The sequence below is a fragment of the Bombus pascuorum genome, chromosome 3, assembly GCF_905332965.1.
Source record: "Bombus pascuorum chromosome 3, iyBomPasc1.1, whole genome shotgun sequence".
NCBI lineage: Eukaryota > Metazoa > Arthropoda > Insecta > Hymenoptera > Apidae > Bombus > Bombus pascuorum.
In genome coordinates this window covers 1,298,505-1,322,918 of record NC_083490.1, presented here as the reverse complement: position 1 = coordinate 1,322,918, position 24,414 = coordinate 1,298,505, and the positions used below count along the sequence as shown (strand labels likewise).

At 50.7% G+C, this 24,414-nt stretch overlaps 1 protein-coding gene across 2 annotated transcripts in view; it reads right to left on the bottom strand.

Moving 5' to 3' along the window:
* The window catches only part of LOC132905258 (uncharacterized), an 82,548-nt gene that overhangs the window by 49,818 nt on the left and 8,316 nt on the right, over positions 1-24,414 (bottom strand). The window contains exon 1 of one of the 2 annotated variants that reach the window (XM_060956400.1): positions 19,210-19,331. The exons of the other annotated variant lie outside the window; for it this stretch is intronic. Coding sequence (XP_060812383.1) covers positions 19,210-19,316 — 107 coding nt within the window. The 5' untranslated portion in view covers positions 19,317-19,331. Of the gene's footprint in view, positions 1-19,209; positions 19,332-24,414 lie in introns of those variants that run through there. 2 annotated transcript variants of the gene reach the window in all.

Here is a 24,414-nt window from a genome sequence, read left to right as displayed (position 1 = left end):
TACCCCGAGAAAACCTGTTCCCGGATCTGTTCCGGGACGGGTTTCCGTTTCCCGACTCGTTAAGGCGACACCGCCCCACAACCAGAAAAGTGCATAAGCCTGTCGCGGCCTCCCGTACTCCTCCTTATCCCTTTCTCGTTTATCCGCTGTCGTCTTCCGTCTTTCTGTGTTCCTCCTCCTACTATCTCTCTCTCCCTCTCTCTCTTATCTCTCGTCCCGCGACTTTTAAGCCCGTTTTACCGCTACAGATACTGCAGCTCCATTACCGAACGCGGCGTGACGTGTACTTCCCCGAAACCTACTTTTCACGAGGTCGCCTCCGCCTCTCGGGTCTCGCGTGCCGCCCCCAAGGATCTACGCGGCTCCGATTCGTCTCGAAATTTTGCAGTCCGACGAGAACGCTGGCCAGCTTTTTTGCACGCCGGTCGCGTGGTTGTTCTCGTTCGGAGCGGCAAGGACGCGACGTAACGGAACGATATAGACGAAACGACGATTCGCAAAGATTAACAACTCGTTCGGCTACGAAGGCCAAGGAGCACCGCGACGCTTATCGCTACGAGAAAAGTTTCTTTCCTTTTTTTTTTTTTTCATAGCTTGTACGTTAAACTCGCAACGACTAAACGCTCAAGGAATAATTCGATTCGGGATAATGGAAATTTGATATAAAATCGACATCGAGTTATCTCGAGACATGCCCTTAAGCGATTAAAGAGGAAACGAGAGATACTCGCGTGCGTAATATTTAAACGAGGAATCGCGAAAGGAGAGCGATGTGCGCGAATCGGGCCACGCGGTATCTGCTCGAGTCGAACGAAAAACAAAACCGCTCGTATAGCTCCACTTGCCGTTTGCAGTTCCTCGCAGGGATTACGCGTCGAATCGTTGGAGCGTTGGAGTCGGACACGCGCGATGGTAGAACACGAAGCCCGGTTCGATCCGACGATTTAATTAGCAAAAGCCCGGCGGCGCCGAGACAAATCAGCGGATCGAGCCTGGCAATTTTGCGCGAAAGACGAGCGAAACGTTGGGCGCGATTTCGAGATAATCGTCGGCCGTACTCGCAGAGAGCCCAGTCGTTGGGTGTTTTGCGGCGGTACAGCGCGCGTAACGTCTGGTCGTTGGCGGAGGAGAAGAAAAAAAAAAAGCATCGCAAAAGGAAGGGGAGGAAACCGTGGACGGTGTACCACGGCGAGAATGGCCGTATCGCGCGATCGAACGCGCACAAAGCCTCGACAATGAATTACAATCGCTGGTAACGCGTAATACCGAGAAATAACGCGGGGGTCAGCTCGTAGGCCGGTCGTAAATAATAATAGAGTTAATGCAGCGTCCAGCCGTTCTTGGATGATTTATCAAAGCGACGGAGGACGCGGGAGTAGGTACCCACGTATTCGCATGGTTCGCTACGGAGACCACAGCGTGGCGATAAATCCGCATTTTCGCGGTCGATGTCGTCGAGCAAACGAGAGAAACAGAGCCACCGAGTCTCGCCAGAAGAAACCGCAGCGGAGAAACCCGGTTGCTACGGCATCGCTGAAAATATCGTCGTCACCCTTGACGGAAGCAAGATGCCACGTAGTTGGACGCTGTTCAGCCGCGTCTTAAATTTTGCATCCGCCTCGGGACGGGATCACTGGGTCAAGGACGACGAACAACGTTTATTCGCGCGGCCGACTCTCCGTCCGATGTTATTTACTCTCGAATCGTATTTCTGCGTGTCGTGGGGGCCGACGGGGTCGAGGTCAACGCGGTTACGATTCTTGCACGCTCGCCTCGAGTTTGGTCTCTGGCGGACAGGGAGGAGCGTTCTGCTCGCCGGTTGGCAGTGGAAAAGGTGACGAGGCTGTAGGATCGGAAGCCGTCTCCTCCTCGTTGCCGAGATCTCGGTGATCTCTCTTTCCTGCAATCCGATCTTTGCCTTTCGCAAATATGCTAATACGATTCGAATGGTATCGCGTAAGTAATTTTACGTGGTTCGAAGACGGTCGACGAGGAAACGCGAAAGGTGGAGTGGACAGAAACGGAAGAGGGAATAAAAAGAAAATGCAGATTCGTGGAGACGGGAAGCAAAGACAGCGCGGTATTGCAGCCACGATTGCGGCAGCTGTGGATCGCGGTTCGTTCTCTCCCACAGCACGTCGTCGGAGAGTGGGTGTTCGAGAGGCAGGAAAAGTGAAAGCCATGGCGCGTAACGATCTAAACTATATCTCGTTTTAGCGATACGAGCGGTCAGGAGAGACGGAGAGGCGCGCGCGCGAGAGAAAGAGAGAGAGAGAGACAGAGAGAAGGAGAAGGAGGGAGAGAAAAGAAGTCGGGCGAAGGAGAAAAGGAGAGGCAACTATCTGCACTCTTGAACTATCGAGACGAATGTAGACCATGGCAGGGTGTCGCAACTGTCTGTCTCCTTCACCGCCTCCTACACCTCTTTCTTCCACGTTGAATCTACCTTTCGTCGAGGCGTCTCTATTCGCTGGAACTCTGAGAAAAGGCGAATAATCGACGGGAAACGAGGCTGCCGCCGCCGCCGTGTCCATTACGTAATCGGTGCGGCATAATTGTAGCCTGCACGAGGAAAGGAACAAACACCAGGGGCGATCGTTCCTTCGAATCTCGTTCTCCGCTTCGAACCTCGTAAAAAATATTCACGAGCGCGGGCAATTTGCGCGCGAAACGTTTTCGACCGACTAACGAGAGGTTACGAATACGCCAGCTCTGCCAGCCATTCGGACACGCACGTGCGCGTAACAAAGGAGATTCGCACGGTCCGATTACGAGCTGCCTTCCGGACGTCGAGCCAGCCGCACGTTGACTTTCTCCACTTTGCGACCAATTTGTCGTCTTATTCGGCAAAATCGATGCTTGCAAGCAGGCAGATCGATCGTTTTCGCGTGGTCGAGCGGGTAGATTCGCGGATGTCGACGGAGGTTTAAACGTCGCGGCGATATCGTCTATCGGGCGAGGATCTATGGAGCGGACAACGGACGAAAGGAAGTCTCGAACGAGTGAAAGTTGGTCGACGGACGAACGTTCGAAGGAAACAAAAGCGGCGAACAAAGACGTGATACGGACGGCGAATAAACGAAAGAGTCGCCTCCGTTCGTTTCGTAGCTGTGTGGCGCGTACCGGCGTATCGCGATCGCAATTATGCCGCGTTCTCTCTACGCGCGTCATCGTCGATGCCGTCGATTTCCCTCGATGCGATTCGCGCGCCTCGACGCGCGGCAATTAACGCCGCCGATCTGTCCCACCTCGAGGAGAGAAACTAGCACGGTGCCACGTTCGAACGCGCGAAAGTGCCAGGACGCGGAACAAAGATCGAGAAACGATGGATCGTGCCTTGCCTAAATGCTTGTCACGGTACGACGGATTCTTATCGCCACTGCTATCGCGGAAAAACAAATTTCACGTAAGAGACGACAGCGGCAGGGACAACCTTTTCCTCTTTAAAAGCTCCTTCGTTCGCCCCGGTGAAAGAAGCTTCGCTATCGGCGAAGATAGAGCGAATCAGCGGACGAAACAACGTCGCTCGGATAGAATCGCAACGCGTGTTGTTGAACGCTATCAAGCTTATCCAGTTTATCTGCCTTGGCAGGAGCTAGCGCACGCGAGCACGCGCCACGTCGCGGCTAAACGGACAAGATAATGTAGAGGGAAAGAGATTTAACGCGGTGTCTGGTGTGCTCGAGTAATACAGGAATCGATCGAACACGAGTCCCACCGGTTATTTACGACCATTTGGCAGCGGCGAATCCGCTCGATCGAGACTCGGTGCATACGTCCACCGATGGGATCGCCGGCGGTAAATCGACGAAATCGAAAGCGAACCGTATCGAAATTGAACTGACGATCGCGCACCGCAATCGCGATCGACGATTATAATTTCGAGCTGTTGGAACGTCTTTCGAGTCGCATCGGTGCTCCGTTACAGGTTGCAGAAGTATCTGGGCCGTACGGAGCGGCGTAAGCACAGGCGGAGAATCGCGCAATTATCGCATCGTAGATGCACTTTCATTGGCGATTCGAAAGCGATTCGAACAACACGCGGCAAGCGTTCGACCGAGTTCTCGAACGTCGCTTTTCCCTCGCTCGGTTGCTCCATTTACTCTTCATGGAAAGAGAGAAAGAAGGCTAAAACGGAGTGGGAGGACGAGGGAACAACGATTATCGACGATGGTTCACCGGTGATCGATGGTTCATCCTCCAGATAGAACAAAAAAGAGTGTTTCAGGGTTTATTAAGGACTCGTTGCACGGCTATCGGCTCGCTAATTGGACGACGAAACGTCACGACGACTATAACCGATCGTCCGTCAACCCCTGCGCTTCTATCCGGCGTGTCCCCTCTCCATCTTGCCAGCTCGATTATTCATCGCAATTAACGACGATTAATAACCACCGACCCGCGTATCTTCCACGCCATTAAACCGTAAATAATAAAAAGCTGACTCTGGCTACTTTATCAGCCGGTTACGGTCGTCCTCTCCGCCCGGATAATTGCCCGAAGAAGTCTATTCGGGAAAGCACTGCTAAGATCAAGAAGCGACAGTCACCTCGCGTAACGTCTGCGTGGAACGCGCGATGAATACACGCAAGCGTACTTTAATTCGTTCCGGCCATTATCTAAGAGAGTCGTCGTTTCCAAGCGCCGAAGCGACGATCTCCTTTTTCTGCCTTTTCCGACCGGATCGTATCTTCTCGTCCTGCGAGTACTGCGAAGCGCGTAGGCGCTAATTGAAAATTAAAAATTCACCGGCACCCGAATGTTTCATAGAGAAGAGAATCTCGATCGAACGAGCGACGGGAAAGAACGGTCGGTGGGTGTCGGAGATAAGTCTTAAAGAATCGGAGCGATCTCGACGCGGGTCGAGATTGCTCGGTACGCCAGAGATATTTCAAAGTTTAAATTAGGTTATTACGTTCCTCGGACTCGGCGCAGCTTCGCGAGAAATGGAACGATATCCGCCTCTCGTTTTTACGAATTTTATAAAGTTACGAATCTTCGTTGGCGGACGTTCGATACATTTTAATTTAAGCGAAACGGCACCGCGCAACCGCCTCCCCTTTCCGTTCGAACTCGTTCTTCCGACAACATTCGAACACGTAGCCGTTGTTCCGCCGTGAAATGGCGGCTGAATATTTATACAGCATTGTTTCTCTTTCAAACGCCTCTCGAACTGGAAACAGGCGAGAGTTTCTTCGCCTGGCTGAAAAGAAAGCTGCGAGTATTCTGCAATTTAAATCGTCAGAGTGGCTGTGGTTTTAAGATTCGCTGGAAATCTCGTTACGAAAAAATCACACGCAGAGACAGGAACGAAGTGCCTTGCGAAGTATTCGCTCGCGATTCTTCTTCTGGATCGGTGGCACCGCCGAGACCGAGCTGATTTATGCGAATAACGATCGTCGTTTTCCCTTTGATCGCGCGAACACGCGGCGACTCGACTAATCCGCGGTGTGGATTCGCGTGCACGCTCGTGTCCCATGGCCAAGAGTGGATAGAGGCAACGAGCCGTGACAGGAAAGCACGGAGGAAAGAGGCCGAGGAAAAAAGCGGCGTGGATACGCGCGCCAAGCACGACGGAGATAGATATAGAAGAAGGCGCTGAAGAGGAAAAAAACGAGCATAGATCACGTATGAGGCAGATTGCGGGGTACTGGCCAATCATGGAATCAGGTACACGTGCAGTACCAGACGGTGTACCGTAGAATACGTCTTATTATAGAACCCATGGGGCTTCAGCGACCGTTCCGCCAACGAGAAGCGAGGATGCGCGAAACGAGGATAGAGACGGAACGAAAAAGAACGTCGGGAACAACGGAGAGGAGAAACGAGTATATTGCAAGGGTGTGTCTGCCGACCTACGAGGTCAACATTGTTACCATCGTTATTGGTACAGCTCTGGACGCTGGCCTCTCTCTCTCTCTCCTCTTTCTTCCTACCATTTCTACTCTTCTCCTCTTAGGCTAGACTTTTCCAATGGACGCGATACTGCTAGCGACGATGCCGATTTCACAGAGAGGGAGCGAAGGAGAAAGAGAAACAGGGAGCAATAAATTTTGCTGGTCCTCGAGCGGTCCCTATATTTTCTTTATCCATCGCGAAACCGATACACAGCGGCGCGACGGCTGTATACGCGGCGCGTACAATGATACCTGGAAAAAGCGTGGGATGATATATCCACGGTGCCGCGCGATTAATTATTTGCTTTTTCTTATACCGCGGCGGGATTAACGCCGCTATCTACGCGTTGCTATCTAATTGGTGAACGCAACGGAAACGCTGGCGGGGATCGGAGCGCGGTAAGGCGCGCACCGCGACTTTCGATTCGTTCCTCGTTACCGAGACGCTGAACGTTGTCTGGCTGGCGCGTTCTCCAACACGCGATACGCTACGCGCGATATTTTACTCGTAATTGAAACTCGACGAAAGAAAGAAGGACGGAAGCACGGGACTCGTTGGAATCGATTCGCGGTCTGGTGACGGGTCGTCCGAGCTTTTACCATGACCCCGTTCTATCCGAAAGTCGATGGAATCGAAAGTTTCGCCTCGATCGACTACGCGTGGCGGTGGTTGTTCGGCCGCTAGGATTTTTGCCCGATTAGTTACGGCTCCGTATTTCCATCGGTATTTCAGCCTACGACTTCTAGCAAATTAGCTTTCTCCTTATCTCCTATTCGATGCTTTTTTTTTTTTTCTTTCATAGTAATATCAGATTCGTTCGCGAGCCAACGAGTCGTACGAAGGAAGACGGTCGACGATCCTCCGTACCTTCGATCTGCCATCCGTTTCCACCTGCGATACGTAGGTAGTAGGTTTGCGTAATTCCACGAAACTTGGAAACAACCGGGTCCCTATCGGTCGGGCAACTTGGATGTACACGCGAGATAAACAAAAGCGAGCTCTACCGATCGGTATCGCGGTCCGTGACGTTGATTCTTGGTTACTCGAGGAGGTCGGATCATTTACCTTGCGTCTAGCATGCCAGGTAACATCGAGACGGTCGAGCGAAACGACGTCGTGCCGTCGTTAAAGATTTTTCATGCCGAAAGATCGGTCGCTCGGCTGCGAAAGTACGTCTCGCGCGCATGCGATTTATCGTCCACGCGGCAAATACATAATCTATCATGGCAGATAAGCCCGGATTAGTTCCCTTGAGCCTTTATCCGAGTCTCGTATCTCACCGGTGCGCGGTGTTCAACGTTCTTCGCTGCTGCGGACATCCTCCGTCCTCTCGTTTCCGTCCCTCGACGCTTTGCTCCTCGCGCGGTCTCCTCCTTGCGTAATCGAACCGAAGGCGAACCGTCTACGATCTAGTCGAAACTTTCCATCGAAAGTTGTCCTCGCGCGGCGCAAACTCCGAAGAATGGCAACCGCTGTGAGAAGGTTTCCGAAATATTTTTCCGTCCGATGATTTCGAAGACGCCTCGCCAAGCTTCGGATCGCTCTCGTTCGCAAGCAACGTGGGAATGTAATTAATTAGCTGATTAATTAGCGCGAGAGACGCGAACCAAGACTCGGGAGAAGCTGCATCGAAAATAACGATGCAAAGCGAACGGAAAGCAAGCACGCACGTTTGCGCCGCTTCCTTCGACCGTGCATTCTATTATAAAAGGCGGAACAAAAACTGTGAAAAAAAGGAGACGCGTACATGGAAGGCCAACGAAATGGAAATCGAGGCGAAAGAAAGCAGAGAAAATAAACTCTGCCGTCTATGGTCGATATTGTCAGCGATTTTTCCTTCTTCGCTCGCCTGTGTTTACTCGCGAAAATTGCGAAAAAGCCGTGTAACGACAACGTTTGCCTATTCAAACGCTCGAGAGCAAGGGGAAGACATTTTTTGAACTTCGCTTCTCGCCACGTTGGCTCCATTTATTTCCGCCTCTCTAGACTCCGGGTACTTGTGCATTTATGCGACATTTAAACGTACGAGCCTGAACATAGGAACACAGATACCCCAAAATATATAAAACATTCAGACTGCAATTACCTTTGCAACGTTTACGAGACGAAACAAATTTCCATTTAATGCCTGTTCCGTTTCTTCGGTTGCGTTTGGAACGTGCACAGTCCGTTCGTTGCCTGATATCAGAACGCGTGACGTTCGCTGCAACGATCAAGGGAAATCGATAATCGTAGAGGATCGTCTTCCGTCTGAAATTTCGACTCGGAAGAGATGCAGCGGCGGGAGCCACGTACGACGAACGATCGCGTTCAGGTACGTTTAAACAATTCGCTCGCTATGTTACGCGAGATTCGATGCGCGCGATGCGGTCGATCGAAACGTAATTATGTTGAATATTTTGGTACGCGACGATCGCGCGTTAAGCAACAAGCCTGTACGCGCGTAGACCGCGAGTCGGCGAGATTTTCGCGGGATTGGAGCGAAACGTAACCCCGTGAGCCCCGTGAGCCCCGCGCAAAGACGTCGCTGGGAAGAAAAAGTAGGCCGATTAGGATGGCGGAGGAAATTCAAGGTTAAACGGCGGAACGATCCAACGTGCGGTGGAAGCGCGTGTAAATGTGTGGGTAGATAAGGTCAGGGGAGTCTGGCGCGCGCGGGGAAATAAAAGAAAACGGGAAGAACGTTCTGGCAGGGAATGAAAGCGAGCCAGTTCGAACCGCAGGAAGGTAATGGTGGCAGGTAGTGGTGGTGGTCGGTGGTTGGTGGTTGGTGGTTGCTGCGCCATGAACTTTAGTAGCTATATCGATTGTATGTGCACCCGTGGAGCCAACCCCAGGCGCCTTCTGGTCTGTCGCCCTTGACTCCTGTTTCCAGACACAGGACGGCGAGCCGAAAAGAGCACAGTCGACCGCCAAACCAACGAAATCCAAACGCGAGGGGTAAACGAGCCGAGGTAAATCGTCGGAAATAAGAAGAGGAGCAAGACGACCAGAAGGAAGGAGAAAATGCGCGCTGTGCCGCCGCAAAAACACAGAGGCGGCGCGTAAACGCGATCAACGCCGCTCGTGCCGGCCGCGAAAACGAAATCCCGCAAACTCGTTTATCGCCGCTATTAAACATGGTGCGACGTGCGTGTGGCGAGCAATTTACGCGGATCCGCCGCCTTCGTTCTTTTCGAAAAAACGCACGATGATAATCGCGCGTGTGCATCTCTTTTCTCGTAGCGGCGAACCGACGCCATTTCGCGAGCCGATGGTAGATCGCGCCGAGAAAGCTTGGCAAATTTGAAAGTACGATTCCGGCGCATCGAAAATTTTGCGCGATCCAAGCGGCCATCGTTACTCTCCATCTGTACGCGCATCGAACGCCGCGGTAATTGTTTCGTCGATAATTGCTGCCAACGCTGGACCGTTCGAACGATTCGACGACCATTGTTGTCCAGTCTCGTCGTTCGGGTCATCGATTTGCGCCTATTTTTCGCGTCTCCGATATGCTACGCGTATTACGCGCTCTGCCCGTTAACGCACAACGAATCGATAGCGAATTCTTTGGCGGAGCGATGGTCGCAAGACGCTGTTGTTCCATCGCTTTTCCCGCGATCGTGGCAAAATGACAGCGACGATTCCTAATGGAGGAGTAGTATAGAGGTTGACCTCGAGAACCGATCAAGGCACGGTACACTAACGAGCGCGACCTCTACCGATATTAATTGGTTCATCGATCGACCAGTCGACTCACGTATCGCGTTATTATGCGTGACACTTGCCGCGTTCTTTCGAATTCGCAACACGAGATAATAAAGGCGCCTCGATATTCTCCTTGCAGCGCAACGACGGCGCGACGTTCTTGATTTCTCCGCGCCAAGTCGTTTCTCCGCCGCCTGGGCAGAAATAAACCGGCCGCTACTGCGCGATAAAGGACTCGTGCAATCGCGCCGACGAAATTTACAGTCGGCCATTGGCGATAATCGAGCTTTTTACTCGAAACCCTTCAACCTCGACGCTGTTATCCGGCAAAAGTTAATTCGTATCGAGTCGAATTCGTTCCATGTTGTTCGAGGACGCGTACCTTCGTTGGGAAAGCGGTAGCGAAATCGTCGGAGTCGTTGCCAAGAAACGGAATCTTTCGAACCGATCGTACGACGATCATCCGGCGTGTAAAAACGAGCGATTCGTCGATCGTGGTGTTTGGCGGGTTCGAGACATCGAGCGTGATGGCGTGCGTCCACGATGCAGTTGCAGCACGAAGCCGGGAAAAGACGCGAATCGTCGTAACCGTGGTCGTAATTCAAAGCTGGTAACACAAGGAACGACAGATACGATCAAGCCATCGTTGGAACGAGCGCGGATGGGAAATGAAGACGAGTAAAATGGACTCGCTGGCATAAATCCCGCTGAATCTTCTCGCGATGCTGGTACACCGGGCAGCAGCGACGTTCTTCGAAAAACTTTCCTCCGAACGTATTCGCGTACCTAGGAGAACGGGGACGTTACGTTGGAAAACGAGGAACGAACACGAGGAAACGTATCCGATGACTATGGCTCGTAACCCGTGCGTTCGTTGACCGGCACGCGTTATACCTCGTAAAATCGCGAGAAAATTTCCGACGGATTGTTTTACGCGCGTGCGACGCCGATAATAACGTCGTTTCTCAACGCGGCGAGCGTTTTTCCTCGAACAAATCGATCGCATCGCTGCGAATAAGATCGTGAGAAAGTTAAAAGACAAATTCCCGAAGAACGATTCGCTTCGATTCGATTCGGTTGGGTGAGAAGCGCGTAAGACGACGTATGGAATATACGCGCAATGGTCGTGCACGGTATCGTAAACGTCTCGTTACGGCGGACAGAAAAATCGCGATGAAAAGCAACACGACTGTAGCGAATCGCGTGCTTCTCCTCCGGCTACTCCACGTTTTATCTCTCTCCGGTTACCCCGCCACGACGATTTCGTCGCTACTCTCGTATATCAGAGTCTGGCTTCGTGTGGGAGCGTCTAGCCGCGAAGATAAGTAATGCACAGTTTGCTCGGTGTCGGAGAATTACGGAGCCAGGACACCTTCGGTGTACGAGTGTCGGAGTCGGGCGAAGAAAAAGAAACACCGAGCAATGGATAGGTAGGAAGGGGTAGAAAGAGAGACAGCAAAAGGGAGAATCGAAAAGGACGTCTCTCTAGAGAGCGAGCGAGCGAGAGAGCGAGGGCTTCGAACCGTAGCCTGCCGGGCCGTGCTATATAAGTCCTGAACGACCTTGCTGCTTTTTCAATGCAAGGACGACGTTCACTCCATAGGGCGAGAGACACCGAGAGAAGAGACGAAGAGAGCGCGCCCCGACCGTGTTCCAGCGATCCTTCGACGATCGCTTCGATCGCTCGTCGTTACGACGATCAACCTGTGGCTCGAAGCGGAAGGCTTCGTCCTTTGTCCCTTGATACCGGATGCAGATCCGCCTCCATAGTCGTTTGCATGGCGCGGTATCTCGTGTGTCCCAGAAGTTACCGAAGGGGGTGGGAGGTGGGAGAGAATTAAATCGAAGCAACCGAACGGAAGTTCTCTTCGACCGGAACCTTGATCCGCGCGAATGGCCATCGTCCGTGACTCGAAATGCAGCGGTTTCGGGTTTCCAGCGTGTACGGTTCATCAAGAATAATAGCATCGTATCTCTGGCGGTAGGTTGGCAAGTGCACGGCCGGAATCGAAGCCGCGTAATTGGAGGAAGGGGAATGGAGAATCGTAAAGCATCGCGGCAGAGGGATTCGTGATTTCCGAAATACACGTGCGACTGCGTGCCGCGGCAAATGGAATATTCCGTGTACGCGATCAACCGACAGGATTTACTATGCCTTTGGCTATGGCGCGCGGATTTACCAGTCGGCGAGAAGGGCACTGCTCATTAAGCGTACGCGTAGCGTATCCTGACGTGCAAGGAAGCACCGAATGCTACACGCTATATTTTCCTCGACTAATAGATTCGAAGGGTACGTTTCGCGGCGGCCAAAGAAACAGCCGCTTCGTGGCGCGAGCTTTCGTGCTCGCCCCGAGCGATCGCCGTTCCGCAAGTGAGAAGAGGTATTTAACGAATGTTTGTGGCAAAGTATCCTAGTGGATTAGGGCGCGCTGTACGTGGGATTACGCGAGAAGAATGCGTAAAATCTTACGTACGAGATCTTTAAGCTTGCCTTTATATTTAATCTTTCTTCGTTTTATATTCAACGAGAGATCCGATACTCTTACTTGGGTTATCGTAACGTAGCCCGTTGTGGCGTCCCGTAAGAAATATTCAATTACGCGCGAGGATCGTTCTTTTCTGGAATATACGTGGTAACGAGCGTATCGTTTTCTTCGTCGCAGCCTGGTCCATACGGTTGACGAAGATGCCACGACGACGCACGGCGAAGAAAAACGAGAGCCGGCAATTTGCGGTGCTTCGTAAATACGTTTCCCCTAGTGCAGCGGAGTTTACATACCGGCGTTCATACCGACTGCATACCGTCTTTGTGTACACAGGTCTTCATCCGGCGTGGAAACGTTCTTTTTTCGCCGCGGAATCGGATACGAGATAGCGTTACGTGGAAAGGGTGAGGTTCGTTTGAAGAGGCACGTCTTGGACGACGCTGTAACGAGCAGAATTCCCGGATCACGGTACGCTCGTTAAAGTAATACGATAAATCACGGAATTACCGATCGATTCGCTGCATTACGCCGCTAAAGCTCGAGCCTCTAACCAAGCCTGGAAGCTTAGTTTAACTGCCGGCCAGTTTTTAACGGACGACAAAGACGCGAAATTTACGCCTCTTGTCTCGGAACAAGGAATCCCCGAAGAGGCCGGACGACGAACTCCCCCGTGGTCCAGACAAACTGTCTGCGTCCTCCGTCTCGGTATTAAGGAACGATCTCGAGGATTAGTCTCGAGCGGATTATCGTCAAACTTGGCCGATCCAATTGGCGAGTCGCAGCGGTAAGCAACGCGTACGCGTGCTTCGGGCAAAGCTAACCACGCGTCCATCGAACGGAAGAAGTTCGCCTGGATAACGGCTAGGTGGACAAATCGCAAATACACGATCCTCTCCAAGTAGCGAAGAACTTTCATCCGTGAAACGTTGACTCAACCAGCCGCCGTTCTATAGCCTGAATCGGTTTATCGCGTTCGGCTTCTTCTTTCAACGCGAATGGAACGCAATGTGCGAGTACTACGTCGGACATTTTGTACGTTGAAAAGTACATCTGTAACCTAACCCGAACCTTATTTAGACAGAAGCGATCCAGTCTCGAATACTAGGGTCAATTCAGACTTTTCAACGTGGAAAAGAAGACCGAAGGAGAGTCCGACTCGAAGAAGTCAGAGTTGCCGTAATCACCGCTCCCATACGTCGATCGAATCGTCTCTCGGGAGCTTTCGATTCCTCTCGCAACATTATCGATGAGCGATAGCCTGCGATTACCAGAGACGCTCGTTACGTCATCATGGAACGCGCAATTTTCACTACGAAACGCGCAAATGTGCAAAGTAATCTGTTCGCTGTTCTCTCCGGGCACCGTGGAATTTCGTTGGTCGGCGTTTGCTCGTAAAAGTGGCCTAAACGCGTTCCAATGAAAATCGTTGCACGCGGTCCTAATTCGATGGCCAGGGGCTGTAATTAATCGCGGTGTGCGGTCGAAGCAGGTCGGAAAAGAGCGGTTCTCTTCGTCTTGCTTCTGCTCTTTCCGCCGCAGCGCGACCGGCACGTATATCGGCGTTAGAGGCAGAACACGTTCTCGAGGACTTGGCATTTGCCGAGGAAAAGGTGAACGTATGAAATCGGCCGTGCGCGGATCGGCGCTTGTTCGCGAGAACGCCGATTCCCGTCCAATCGGGACCTTCGTGCCACGCGAGGAGGGGCGATCGAAGGTGAGGACGATTAATCCTGCCGCGTGCGCTCGCCACCGCGCGATTATTTCGTAAGTCGAAGGACGATAAAGGTCGACTACGAGCGTATTCGCGATCGAGCGTGCACCAAGCCTGCTGGCTCGTTCGTCGTAGCGTCCAAGTTCCTTTCCACCACTTCCCATCGTTATCTCTTTAAAATATACTTGACGTAAAACATACGCGTTTTAGACGTCGAAGAGATCGTTCGCGAGAAATAATTTATAACGAAAGTATCGTAGGTTGGCCGTTGGCGGTCCTTGAAATTAAGCGACAACGAATTCGCACGATTCCTCGTAAACCGTAGTAAATTGTCCGAAGAACGTTGTCTTTTCACCAGCGAGAGAAACTTTGCGTCGTAAATTACACGACGATGATACGAAGCCAACGAATGGTAGCAATAAAATGCAAATTTCCAGATAAAAAACCGATACGTAAAGAGGATAAAGCATAGTTTGTTAAAAACCGAAAGGCAAACAATTTCGAATGGAAACGAACACCGTTCCGAAGCGATTAGCCGGTGAAATATTTCGGCTCGCGGCTACGTACGACGACGCGAGAAAGCGCGACAATTAGTTGCCATTTTCAGATCACCGGTCTCCCCGCGGTTTTCGCTATCGTATCCGACACGTCCACTCGAAACAACGAACAGCCACTTTTACTTTCTGCCTCCGCTATGCCGTCGCGTTTCGTCTCGTTACGCTCCATCGAGCCTTTCGTCTCTATTGTCTCTTGGAGAAAGACTCGACTCTTCCGATCTACTTCTGGCGGGATAGAGTTCCAACCAGGGTCGACGACGTTCGATAAAAATCTCGCTCTCGGATGTACGCGATGCTTTCGTAAAGATTACGGCGCAAGCTGCGCCAGTTTCTTCCGAAAGAAGAGTAATAAATCGGCCAGCCTTTTCCCGACCTCGTTTCGATTCTTCTTTCGCGTTCTATTGCAACGCGCCATCTTCTCGCCTCCTTATCTCGCGACCGACCGTTTTCAACATCCTTCCTGCTATCTTCCTTTTACGATAGCCATCATCCTGCGCGCCTTCGTCATTGTTTCCTATGGCTGGAGTGGTGCTCGTGACGTTTATTTCATCACGGTGGTCGCACTAAAATCCCTACCGTCACCTCCCGAGGCCTCCTCGTTTTTTCCCCACCTCTGCTTTTCTTTATTTTTTCTCTTACTTGTTCCTCCGACAGCCGACTGCGATTTTATGCAATTTCTTGTTTGACTTGAGCCGCCGAACGAAGCAAACAGGCAGTAATCGTTTTACGATTCTCGCAAATGAGTTCTCCAAAGTCGCAGGAGGCCTCCTGCCGCGTCTCTTCCTTATTCCTTCTTTCCTTTCTACCTCTCTGTCCAACCGTTCTGCCGTCTTTCGCCTCTGCCGTTCCAGCATCCCTCCGACCTAACCAATTTCGTCCAAGTTTCGCCATCGTTTCAACGTGATCGCCGATCGCGCCGTTTCTTCGCCGCTACTTTCCCTAACGTCCTCCTAGTATCGTATCGAGATTGCAAATCGAGCCTGTCGCGACTTTGGAACGCATCGGAAGAAACAGGAGCACGTTCGCTAATTTAATACGAAGGAACGTGGTAGACGGAAGCGGGTCAAGGCAAGAGCTCGCGAAGCGCGTTAAAAGCTATCTTTAACTTACCTACCATTCGTTTTCGTTCATTAGTCCGCGGAGCATTGATAATTGCGCTCGATGATAGTCATCACGGTCGTACCGAGCGTACCGTGTTCACGACGTTCCTACGGTCTATCCTACCCACAGAAGATTCTCTTGTTTCGTACTGGTTTCGTCTGCTCGAGTCTGCCAATCGCAGCTTCCCTCGCGTCATCCTTTCTTCGTTCCTTTCGTCGTTCGTCGCCATGTCTGCCTCTTTTCCAACGATCCCGTTTATTTGCGGAGGTCGGTTTCTTCCTCTCGTCTCGCCCTTTGCTTCTTTCCTCTTTTTTCTCTTTTTTTGTCTCATCCTGACATAACTTAACCATGTCCGCCATTATCGTAACTTACCAGTCGCCATCCCCTCGTGGCCTTCATTGCCCTTTCATTTTTTCTCCCTTACTTCGACTTCCACTTCGGCTACGACTACTACCGATCGATATTTTATTTACCGCCCTCCAATAACGAGACTACGCACTTTTCCATTTATTTCGCATATTTTTCCCTTTCGTAAAAGCCAGATGGCAAAAGGCTGTCTATTTATGGTCGCGTCTGTCAAGGGACGAAAGGTCTTCGATGGATTCCTTTCGACCAACATACCGCCTTTCGCAAAGTCAAACACGCGCAACGCCAGTGCTTCTTGTTAGATGTCATCTGTTCTACAAAGCCAAAAACGATCTTTGTCGTTAATTTGACTTTGCTCTGGAAATAGCGACAGGTTTTATCCGCGTGGCGCGGATACTCTATCAATCGTTCGTAACATAACGTCGATAGAACGTTCGCTGTACGAATCAATCGTGACACAGGCTGTACAAATAATCGAAATAATATTAGCTTGTAACAGGGACGTTTATAATTTTATTCGACGTTTCTCGCGTTAACGCAATGTTAATCGACGGTTTTGTCATTAACGTCCTCCGTTCACTATTTCAATCTGTTAAACAGATAATACATTTGTATCGTACGTGTGAGAGTGAGAGCGAACAGCGAGCAGACGCGTATGTGACTGTACGTGAGTGTATGACTAGAAGAAAGAAAGCAAGAAAGCGAGTGTCTTCTAGCTGTTCGGAGAGTAACCCACGTGTAAAGGTGAATTTAGTTAATACGCAAATAAAGTTTAGCTTTTTATTCCCTGCAAATCCTCGCTATACCTTAACACGATCTTTTCCACGAATCTTCCTCTCTCCGTTTGTTACGTAATCCTGTCGCGTTTGCGAGAATTCTCTCCACAGAGAGCCGTTAGGAACGGATAGAAAGAACGCCATCGCGCTTACAGCTTCGGCTCGCGCAAGTTTTTCCGGTCGCGCGAGCTTTTCCCTTCTTTCTCGCTCGCTTTCACTTTCGCCTGGCGAACGAGTCAAGTGCGTAGCAGATCGATACAAAACGCGATGACAAGGTTACGCGAGCTTCCTCTTCGACGATCGGCCGTACCAGCTTCCATCGACTTTTCGCGCAGAGTTCGTCGAAGCGTAAAACTTGGAAAAAAGTCGAGCTCCTCGTTTCTCGCGCGATGATCGAATCGTATCGAGCGAATCTACGCGTTTACAACGCGATTGGTCGTGACGGTGTATCGCTAATTCCACCGACGGCCGACCATGTTTGAGAAGACATCTTTCCATCGATCGAACGAGCGTAATGATCGCGATTGGAAAAAGCTTCGCTTTATTACGCCGATCTTGCCTCTCGAGGGTAGCGCAACAACTACGTCGCAGCTTGTGTCGGAGTAATTTTTTCTCCGCGTTTCCTCCGCTAACGCAAAAATACCCACCAGGATCGAGAAAGGTTACAACCTCGCTCGTTCGTCGCAGTAGGTACCAACCTCTCTGACGTTGCTCACGTTCGATTCGCTTGATTTTCTCGCGTTACACGGTTTCCAGCCGATCGACGGATTTGCACAGTCATCTAGGATGATCCATCGGTTCCCTTGTTGCCAACACTGTCAGCTCGATCGTCCTAAGTCGATGCGCCAGGCATAGTCAACATACTTCCCTCTCCCCATCCACCATTTTTTCTCAATCGCGCGTTTTCGCGGACTCGAGACGCTTCTCTTAACGCGTTCCCTCGTAGGTTCGGATAGCGGCGATTCGTTAACATAACGGCGAACCGAAAACGAACAGATGGCGAGGAAATACGTAGCGATAGTTCGTATCGAGTTGATACGCGTACAAAGTATCGCGGCGCGCAGAGTAGCGTACAACGCTGTACATAACGAAAGTCAGATACTGTCGGCGAACGCGTCGAAGCATCGGCGTAAGGTAGAGGCTCGATGTCGATGTAGAATTTCGGAAGGTGGACGTTTTCTCGAGCGTTGTAGTCCGCGAGATTAGAATTCTAATTCCGCGAAACTAGTACGTGTTCTCACGCGGTAACGAGCGCTCCGAATAGATTAGAGAGGCGAAGCTCTAATCTGGAGGGTTAATCTCCGATAATATGCAGTTTATGCGACGAGGAATTTATAATGGAGCGATGCGATCGTGCCCGCTCGCCGCTATTAAACAACGGGCGGAACCGATGCCGGTAGCTCCGCGTGAATCAGATTATTCCCCCTTTGACTTTGATGACTGGTCAAACTGTATCCGGGGGGATAGCGTTCGAACGTAAGTGGCCGCTCGAACGATATGTGCATTCGATTTCCATATAAATGCGGGCCCGCTGCAAATGGATTTCATAAAAGGAGGTACGGGTAGCCACAATGGACATTGTAAAAGAGAAAAAGAGAGAGACTACGTGGCAATAAGTGTCGCATAGAGAGATATTGCCAGGCTTTCTTCCGTTCGACGATCAAAAGCTTCGATATCGATCGACGTGAAAATTATTCCATGAAAATTTGTTGGTTTTCCTGACTCGCGTCCAGTTCGTCGAAAATTGCCACCCTACCGCCAAGTAATATTCTCTTGGCTGGCAACATTCGACGATCGCAAGCAGACTCTCGAGAGGAAGAAAAGAACACGTACGAGAGACAGTGAGAAGTCGTAGAATAAAAAGAAGAAAAGGCGAAGAAGTGGCCTCTCTACGGTCACGGACACCCAACAGCAATTAAAAGCAATTCCTCTTGGCAGTATATCACTCTTACGTGCACTACCGCCGCGGCTGCCCATTAAAATCGACCTTCGACTCCACCCGCCAGCAACAACGGGATCTCCTCTTGTTCCTGTTGTTTTCAAGAGGATCATGTACGCCGCACGACCAGCCAACGTCCTACAGCGAGCCGTATCGAGAGGAAAATACATCCCGAGAGAGCGCTTCTCTTCTCTTCGCTTCGCTTCCTAACTACTATCGCGTATAACCATACGCCGTTATTTCGTTGCCAAACGAGAATCACGACGAGGTCGATGAAAACCGAGGAGGAAGAACGCTCGTGTTTCTATAGAACTCGCGTCTAGTTCAATTCGAGTTTTAGCATCGCGCGTGGAAACCAGACGGATGTAAAAAGCAACGCGAGACCGCGAACTGTAGCGATCGCGCGAGAGTCCAAGTAACTCGACCGCGTCGCACGTGTGCGATTGCGCGCGCTCACGCGTTATAAAACTCACCCTCGTTTGAATACGGCCATAAATCGGAGGGTTAGATCGTGATTTCACGGCGTTGCAGCCGTGTGACGAATAAACATAAATCGGCCACGAATCCGCGAGTTGCGCTCCGAGAGGAGCCGAGCAAATGAGAAGGAGGAAGAAGCACGAAGAAGTACGAAGACGTTCGCCGAGGCGCACACGTGGGAGAATCAACGTATTTAAATTGTAAATGATACCTCGGTTTGCGAAACTCCGCGTCCTTCGAAGATCGCTGCGCACAGCAACGTTCAACGGGATATCTTCTTGTCTTCGGGGGGTCTTGGCTTCTCTTCCCATCCGACATCCGCGAGCCGGTCGACCCGAGAGGGACGTCGATCATGCGGTCACGCCAGGGAAACGCGAAAACCAGCAACCACGAGAAGAGGCTCTCTCGCATCTTCGCCGAGTCATCCGAAAGAAGTTCTTATCGCGCCAAGTATGAAAACGCGGGGGGAGAAGACCGTGCAACGTTGTCTCGATAACATCTCGCTGTGCGTTCTGCCACTGCATTCCTCTCGAAAGATAAATACTCGTACGTGGAATTGGAAATCAAAGGTGGATCGGTTCGTTCCGCTTCCCGTCCTGCCTTCTCGCGACTATTTGCCCAGACGGAGAAAAACATCGCTCTGCCGCTAGTTTTCCCTTACGTACGAATTCCCGTCAACGCGGCATACACGCGGCTGATACGGCGCAGCCACTCGATCGCGAACGCCGTTTCCCGAAGCTAAACCGCACGGTATCGTTACACGCGACGGAATACGACGAGACGTACGGATTCTCGATGGAGTCGTTAAATGGATCACGAGTCAAAGCTTACGCGTTTCGGGGATGCAAACGAGCGATTCGAGAGGTTTCGAGGAACGTACAGGGCTTAGGAATTGGAAGCTCCGTTCGTACGGAACCGACTTGGAAATTACTTTCTTTCTACGACATATTTAAAGAAGAAAAAAACGTGTCTTCTCGAAAGTCCGATTTCGCGACACGAACCAACTCGAGGTAGACACGGTGACGATTCTCGATCGTTATCTTTCTTGATTGGACCGGCGATGCGGAGCGTGTTTGCCAACGCCGACAACGATAGAAATTGAATTAAAAAATAAACGCGTCTATCGCGGCTGCCTGCATGTAAAACGCGTACGCTTTATTTTGCAAACTCGCTGTATCTCTTTCATCGAACGTAAGCGAATTTTCATTCCGACTGTGGCTTTCGCTTCGACGGAAGCTACGTTGTCCTTCGACGTCCACGCTATCGTTACCTGTCGGACGGACGGCGAACAGGAAGAATGTAAGTCGATATTGGGAAAACAAATTTTCCCGATAAGAACGTTAAACTTGAATGCGAGAAAGAGATTGGAGACGTCGCCGTTGAAAGGCGAACGCGATGAAAGAGCCTTCCTGCCCTCTTTCGCTTTGCCATCGTTTTCAGTCGAATACTTTTTCCGCGTTTATTGTAAAGCGATCTCGACTGCTCTCCGCGAGTTTTATTCCTCTTTCAGTGACCGTCGCCGTATTTGCGATGCGTCGTCCACGGAATAGCCCGTAGGACGCCTGTTAGCCAAGTGAAACCTGAAAACTGCGCCAACCAGCTTCGCTTTCGAGTGGGATCGATCGATACCAAGTCCCCTTTCTCTGCCATCCGCGCCTTTGTAGTCTTCGCTACGATTCCAAGGAAATAAGCAGGAACGTGTGGCGAATAACTTTGAATAAATTCGATTACCAAGGATCGAAGAGCGTTTTCGCCACAACGAGTTTTCCATCGAGAAACTCGTATACGCTGCAATTGAAAAAACATAATCTCCGAAAAGCGTAATACACATGGGATTGAAAGACGGCCAGCGAATCGTGTTCGGAGTGGAATTAAACAAAGCGGGGAAATCGATCGGCCTGGATGCGTCGGTAAAAAGAGGAAAAGCTGGCGAACACAGGCTCGGAAGCCTGTCCGCGAAAATTGACAGGAGTAGGTAACAGCGTAATCGATAAAGTGGCTGAAACACGACGTGCTGCGTTCCACGATGACTGGCCACGAAACGTCATACAGGAGCATGTTTTTCACACGCATCGATGCGTGCAGGAAATGCCGTTGTATCGTTTTCCGCGTTGATACGGCTTCCATCCGCGGTAATCGAATCCTGCCGCGTTTTCCCATGACCCGTCGTAAAATTTTCACGGTGAGCGAGAGAGCTTTTGAAACGAACCGGATACGTCGTAAATTCGACAGCGGTTACGCTTTCTCAAATCGAACAGCGCGATCGAGAAACCGCTGATAATTGGCTTGTTTTGTCGAGCAAGGAAAAGATAGGCGTTACTTACGAGCCGGGATCGACAAAGTTCCCACGAACGAGACGAGCGTTTCGCGTTTGCTCTCGCGATGAATCCGTGAAAAGGAGCGAGCACACGCGCCACCGAACTCGGCAAAATCAATGTACGAAGATCACTCGACCCTGAAACGAATCGATTCGATATCGAGATATCACCGACGGTCGATCGACTTCCGAGAGAGCGTCGAAACGAAAGAAATAAACCGAGCTGATGAACCGTGGAGAGAGACAAAGGGAGCCGGAGGACGAAGGCAACCGAGGGTGGCCAGAGGGAAACTTTAAAGGCCGTTCGAGGCGTAAAGAGTCAAGTAGCCGCAGGTGGTAAACCAATCAGCCGCGAGTGCATCGCACGTGCGTTTATGCCGTACTTATGCTACGGCCTAATGCATCTAGGGTATAAGATACCCGAGTATTTGCAGTACACCGATTTATTCTCCTCCGTTTTTCCTTCTTTCGGTCTACGGTCGCTACGTTAGCCGAGAAACGTTACAACGAAATTGAAACGCCAGAACCACTTCGCACCAGCGCTACGCGCTCTGATTTACGATCGCGTTAATTTCGACGTTGCGTATTCCACGACGACCGTAGCTCATCCACCGGACAACTCTGTCTGCCATGGTTGCATCCGTGATAGTTAGCCACGACTCCGGTAGCGGTTAAAATCCGATGTCAACTACCGTTCGAGCGAAAATATTGGTCCTCCGATTCGGCAATTTTTCAAGATGGATCGAGATGGCATTTTCCGACGAGTTTCCGCGCGTCAAAGTACAACCGGTCGCGAAGGCGGAACCGGTGCGTTTTTACGGGTCGCGCAGACGCGTAAATGTCAAATTCGAAGGCAAATAAAACCGAACTGTATCGGGCCTCGGTTTTCAGGCTTTAACGAGCGACGTTCCGCAATTTTGTGGATCGTTAAACGGATATGCGCGAGAACGGTTTCGGAACCGATCGTTAAATATACCCGGACACGGTGGTTGATGCTCCCTAAACGGAGTTCTAACGCTGTGAAAACGACTAATAGAAACGTGGAAGAACAAAGCCGTTCGTAAAATCGGCCACCAGAGTCCGCTCTCCCAAGAGGCTACAGTTTTCTTAAAAAGAAGCATCGCGTATTATACGTGGAGTAAAAATGATTATCACGACTGGCGGTTTTCACGGTTCGCTTGGTCCAATGGAAAACCTATTACTACGCTTTCGACGTTAAACGAGCGGCGCCGCATCGACCGTGATTAATACTTCAGACTTATTACGCTTAACGAATATCGCTGTTAGATCGACGAATCGTTTATCGGACTAAACGTTCGATTAATCAGAGTATCTTGACGCCTAAAGGCATCGCTTTTGCTTTGGCGTAACGATGCCAGTCTATATATAATGCGTAGAAAGGTGGGTGACAGACACGAATTACACGAATTGACGATCGGACATTCGGTTCGTCGAACTCGAGGATCAAAAATAAAGCGTATCCGAGCAGACTACCGTGCGTTTAGGCGTTAAAAACGTATCGAGATGCTTTTACATCTAAGTAGCGTAAGCCTGTCGTTGTAAAAATGATTCGCCGACGTTCGAGAGAGAAAGAACCAACGAGGATGTTGACGCGGATGTTGAAACGTGCGATAGAAGGCGAGCCTGTGGATCGGACGAAGAGCGAGGGAACGAAAAGCAACAAGAAAGTCCCGAAGGACGAGTCTCGCACGATTGATCTCGCCGAAACGCGACTGCTCGAAACTCGAACCTGCCTCCTAATCGCCTCCTGGTCCGGCATCGCAACTCGCCCGAGACAAAGCCTCCAGTGATCCAACTAAGCAGAACCGTTGCCTGTTCCGCGATCGATCGGTAATTACTGGCAAGCTGAAAACTTCCAACGGCCCACTCACGAGCTCTCTTCGTTCGATTCTCTTCTACCTGCTTGAATTTTTACGATCCCCCCGACCTTTGAGAATTTAAAATTCGAATCGTCGTTTGCGCCTCTAAGAGGTGCACGGTTCACGGGCCAAAGCAAGAGACCTACACGTTATGTAAATTTATGAAAAGCATCGACCATCTCGATCGAAACGAGCTTTGTCCCCGTACGATGCGACCTGGCCTGCTGATACACTTGCGAAACCTGTAACTCGAAGTTAACATCTCGTCCAAGCTATCTTCTTTCTAACGCTCTTCCTACGAAACTTCGTACGGAATATACCGCTAAATACAACCGACAACTAGAACACGATAGCAGAAAAACGGGAATGTAACGTTTAACGGATATAAGAATTTTCTGTCACGAACGATTTCAGTCACATCGAAACCTACGGAACACGCAAACGGTTATACGCCTCGTTCGTTTCGGTTAACGAGCTAAAGCTGGACGGATATCGAGGTCGCGCGATGAACGCAGCTTACCAAAGTATCGTGCGACACGGATATATCTAATTTCCGGTACGCACCAGGACCGTCTGCCCTGCAGTGTCCGGCGAAGCCGTAAATATGCCGGTCACGTGGTTGCGCGAATTTTTCGCAAGCGTACGTCGATCTCGGCAAACTGCGTTTCTGCTTGGCAAAGTGTGATTTCCAACGACGTTATAAAAGTCGTAATTTTAATGCTGTTCCCGTGGCTGCCTTTTTATTTCGACGCTCGTAGCTCGACGTTCGTACGAGGTTTCGCGTTAATTACTAGCGAGACGAAACGAGGATAGTCGCTCGGCGATACCAGCCGGTATCTTCGGACCGGCTGAAAATCAATTGACACTGATTGACGTCATCGCGAAATTTCACGGTTTGCACGTGCGTCGCGCCGCGATCCTACCCACACAGTTGTTCGCTCGCTCGAATATCGTGGAAATTGCGCAGAAAGAAACTCCTGCACCTTTGAAACGTTCGCTCTTGGTCGAATATTTCAACGTTCTCGAGCGTTTCGACCGCGGAGAAAAATAGGCCCGATAACGGATACCAAAGATGAAACGTTGCTACGCTCTGGGGCATGTATAAAACGAAGACGATATATAACGTTCTGTCTAATGTAGACGCCGAGTTGGTGTAGCAAATAGTTGCCATACATTTTACTGGCCAACTAACGGTTCGCAATTGAAAATACGTCATTCG